The sequence below is a fragment of the Eurytemora carolleeae genome, unplaced genomic scaffold (assembly GCF_000591075.1).
Source record: "Eurytemora carolleeae unplaced genomic scaffold, Eaff_2.0 scaffold1518, whole genome shotgun sequence".
In the NCBI taxonomy this organism is placed as follows: domain Eukaryota; kingdom Metazoa; phylum Arthropoda; class Copepoda; order Calanoida; family Temoridae; genus Eurytemora; species Eurytemora carolleeae.
In genome coordinates this window covers 50,611-55,351 of record NW_019397406.1, presented here as the reverse complement: position 1 = coordinate 55,351, position 4,741 = coordinate 50,611, and the positions used below count along the sequence as shown (strand labels likewise).

The window sequence follows — 4,741 nt, the reverse complement described above, 5'->3', positions numbered from 1 at the left end:
TTCCAATTTTGTCGCACTGAGTATTAAATTTTATTTATAATTTTATTATTGATACTGATGTATTAAATACAAAATATACTTTTCACTTTAAATTTCAATTGTTTATATTAGTAATTATTAATATTTATTGTGATGCCATGGTTATAATAACCTTTTTTATTATTACCATTGTTATAAAATAATTTTAATCTATATAATAAAACAAGACATTCGCCAGACCGAATGGGCTGACATTTTTTTTACATTCATAAAATGTAAAAATGAAACATTTGTAAAGAAATGCATTTAAAAAGATTTAACAAACCCTTTTTAATAGATCTAAGTGAAGGCTGCGTTTCTGCCGAAACTTGGACAACCTGTTACCTAGATGCTGTAATGGTCTAAAAGAAAAAACTTTATTCTTTCTATAAAAATGTTCAAAAACTAATAAAGTACTTTTTGAAGACTGAGCAGCGTGTAAAGGTTGAGCGTGTCGAAGCTTCTCTTGACAAAGATTAAATAGGTATTAAATCAAAAATGTATTTTCAAATTATGCATACAAAAACTACACTACGGTTTTCTATAGTTTAACTTTTATAGAAAACTGAAACCAGTGCTCATGTGGCTGGAAAACTGAAACCAGTGCTCCATGTGGCTGGAAAACTGAAACCAGTGCTCCATGTGGCTGGAAAACTGAAACCAGTGCTCCATGTGGCTGGAAAACTGCCCTTCAACACAGTGTAAACTGCTATGCTCAACCTGGACTTTGTCAAGCCTACAAGTCCCAAAAGGTAGATTATTTTCATATAAAAAACATTGAACAATTTGTGAAAATCTAATGTTATTGAAATCTAAAAACTCAATAACAAATAATATTTAATTAGAACTTTTGGTGTAGAGTTCAGAGAATCTCTTTAGGTCGTTATAAACTAAAATGCTCCTTCAGCTGATTAAATAAAATTGTTTCTGAAAATGCCAAAAGAAAAAATTGTAAAATATTTGTAAATGATTTATATAAATATTTGTGTAATCAATCAATAATTTGTTTAGGCATTATTGATCGATTGATGAGTATGCAAGCATTGATCTGTGAACTAGCTGTAAACTGTGCTCTCATGTAAATGGATACCCACCGTAATGAAAGTTTTTATATTTTATAGTGAATGTAAGAATATCGATCATAAAAATATTTTAAGATAATTGCACTTTTGTATTCTTCCATAAAAACCTTTATTGTCCTAAAAAAGTAGTCCTATATTTAACATCTAAAAAGCCGCGCAAAAAGATTATATTATATTTCAGTTTTTACCTGATTGAAATTACTGCCCACAAATAAATTATAAAACTGCCGGAGTTCGTTAATCAGAGTGATAAAGAGGAAGGCTTGCCATTTTAAGCATTCCGATAAGAAACTAAATCTTCAGGGTGCATTGGTTGTACCCGTTCGTCCAGTGGACGAACCAGGTCTTTGCTGGAAACCAAACAATAATGTGGAAGATATTGTCGTTTTCCAGACATATAAGTTGTTAATTCTGATTTTCTTTATGTTTTTTGTTGTAATAATATTAATAATTAAAAACATCAAATACGCAATAATTTATCTTTATAATTTATTAATTATAATGGAAAACAATCAGTTTTTAAATTAAAAACATTAAAATATAATTCACATCTGATCAGACCAAGCTTTTACGGCGGTTTTACGGCCACCATTGTGAATAAGGCATTGCAATCTTTGCAAGGAGGGTCACTTGAAGTAACGCTTACAATCCCTTTGAACTTATATCCCCCCTTTTTTAATGTTTTAGCACTGTATACTGTACAGCCAATCTCACATTTAAGAATATAGCAAGAGCGCATTAAATGTCATCCTGATATTCATTTCAAATTTATGACAACTGCTATGCTTCTTCATTGGTCTGCACTAAAAGGAAGCTTCTGAGATGTTAGCAGCGTCCAATGGTTGAGAATGATTTATGAAAATATATACAAATATCATTGTAGAGTCATAAGTTTTTGATAATTCTTAAGAAACTACTTTTATTTTTAATTCAAAATAAATTAAAAGCCCTGAAATATGCATGACAACAATTGATAACCTAAACTTGCTTTTCCGCGGCATTTATGGTCTATAACTATGTTGAGAATACGACATTATAAAAACTCTTGCTATGTATTCATATATCTGGGATTCACTGTATACTATTTCATTAATATGTTTAAATTAAACTAAATCACAAGGCAAATGTAATTTAAGATCTAAAATAAAAAAAAATAGTTTTGAAATTAAATCCATTAAAATGATTTTATCCAAACAGAAAAGTTTGAATTTCTTCAAGTAATAATTTTCGTTTAAATTGTTGACCCTAATACTCCAGTTTCGCCTCTTCAAGCAAGCAGATGTTCATTTAAAACAGATTTATCATCTCTCCTATATGAAAGATAAAGGATTTTAACGGTAAACGGTTAAAAATGAAGATGATGAGAACTGAATGTTTAATGGGTTGGAACTTGGAATTAAACTTTAAAAGGGTTCGGATAACAGGCTAGTGACAACTTAAAGGGACTGTATACGTAATTTTAGGTGTCCATCCATCTATTAAGTCTTAGAGCATGCCCGATTCCTAACGGTACCCTTTAAACATTTGTCTGAGTAAAAATGAATGAGATATCCATACGTGACTTGCTGGGAAAGGAAGAAAAAAAGGGAAAAGAAGGAAAATAAAGGAAAGAAAGGGAAAAGAAGGAGAATGAAGGGAAAGAATTGAAAAGGAAGGAACAGGAAGGAAAGAGAAGGAAAAGGAAGAAAAAAGAACATTAAGAAAAAGGAAGTAAAAGAAGGATAAAGGAAGGATAAGGAAGGAAAAGGAAAGAAAGGAAGGAAAGGAAGAAAAGGAAAGAATAAAGGAAAAAAGGAACAGAATTGACAGAAAGGAAAACGAGAGAAAAGGAATTGAAAAGGAAGGGAAAGGAGGGAAGGTACAGGAAGGAAAGGAACGAAAAGAAAAGAAAAAAGAAGGAAAAGGAACGGAAAGGAACGAAAAGGAAAAAAAGGAAGGAAGGAAGAAAAAAAGGAACAGGAAGCATCAAAGGAAGTAAAGAAAAAAAGGACAAGGAAGAGGAAGGAAAAGAAAGGAATAGTAGAGGTAAGAAAGGAAAAGGGAAGAAAATAAGAGAGATGAGGAAAAAGAATGAATTAAAGGAATTGGAAAGGAGAGAAAGTGAAAAGAAAGAAAAAGAAAAGAGAAGTTGGAAAAGGAAGAAAAGAAAAGAAGAAAATTTTAATTTTGCGTACTCGTGAAAGGTTAAGAATAGAAAGATAATTACTTTGAAATATTTATTAAGTGACAAAAATCTATGAAGACGATGGAAAAATCTATCATTTCACCGCTACGTGTAAATGATTAATTGATTGTGATATTTCTAAGTATCCCTACCGCGTCACATTATATATTTTTTCTGACGAAAACAAATTTTACAAATACAGAAGCTTTCAGAATCAAAAGGAGCGCTAATGCTACTTTAGGCATAATTTATGAAAAACTAGAAATAAATGACCCTTAAAATTTGATTTAATAACGTTTTGTTGAATATTTGAAAAAGCGCATTTAGTTGTGGTTTATGTAGAAACATAATATTTATCGTTGCAAGTGATGAAATGTTAACTGCTGCAATTGATAATCATTAGAAAGATATTTTCATAAATTCATTGCTGAAAAGCTGATTTTCACGACTGCTGCAGTAATTGTTAAAATAAAAGTCATATATTGCTTTAAACTCATTACTTAAACTTTCTATATATTATTTGGAATCTGTGGTGGTGACATTTAAAGAATTAACGAGTTTAATGACACTTCTTGTAATTTTTTTAAGTATCTTTCTGGAATTTTTTTAATGAGGGTTTCTTGGAATTATGTCTTTTTGAAGATTTATTAATTTTTTCAGATCTTCTAAAAATGGAGATTCTTAGAAGTGTACTGGTCGGAAATGATACTGGAACACATACCGTTACGTCCGCAGATACCATAGGTAATAATAAGGGCCGTGAACCCCCACCTCCGCCTGATTTAAGAATTTATGCCAAGAAGTTATGTCAACCCATGAGCATGCAATAAAAAATAAATATGTTTAATTTGTTTTCAAAATAGTATCATTTATCAAATTAAAGGGGGGGGGGGGGGACAAAAAGCGTGGCTTTACGACAGACCCTTTTATTTTTCCTCAACAGGGGAAACCTGGTAACATGATTTTTTGGGGGTTTGCATATCTTGTTTATTAACATCTTTGATGTTGAAAAATACGTTGGTAGATTTTTGTCTTTCAGATCCGGATTAAGGGAATTGGGTCCGTCCAAGAGAACGATTTTTGGACCCCCCATTCTATCAATTTTGTACATGACCACTTTTTTAACAATTTTCAATTAAATTAGTATGTATTTAGGGTTAGGTTAGGTTAAGACACTTTCTGGGCCGAGCGCTGCGGCTAGGACAGGCTAGCGGGCCGAGCGCTGCGGCCATGGGTTAGGTTAAGTTAAGACACTTTCTGGGCCGAGCGCTGCGGCTAGGACAGGCTAGCGGGCCGAGCGCTGCGGCCATGGGTTAGGTTAAGTGTTGACACTTTCTGGGCCGAGCGCTGCGGCTAGATTAAATATAAATTGTGAAACATTTTTTCAAATTTGATATTATGGAGTTTGTATTTCAGAATTTTTTATTTTCAGGAGTTTGTCTCGTCAGGAGTTTGTCTCGTCAGGAGTTTGTCTTTC

At 32.2% G+C, this 4,741-nt stretch overlaps 1 protein-coding gene across 1 annotated transcript in view; it reads left to right on the top strand.

Annotated features, from left to right (window-relative positions):
- Positions 1–688: 688 nt before the first annotated feature.
- LOC111714114 (general vesicular transport factor p115) overlaps positions 689–4,741 on the top strand; it is a 25,814-nt gene continuing 21,761 nt past the window's right edge. The window contains exons 1-2 of the mRNA XM_023489154.1: positions 689–770; positions 1,030–1,096. Of these exons, the coding sequence (XP_023344922.1) occupies positions 689–770; positions 1,030–1,096 (149 nt within the window). The remainder of the gene's footprint in view (positions 771–1,029; positions 1,097–4,741) is intronic.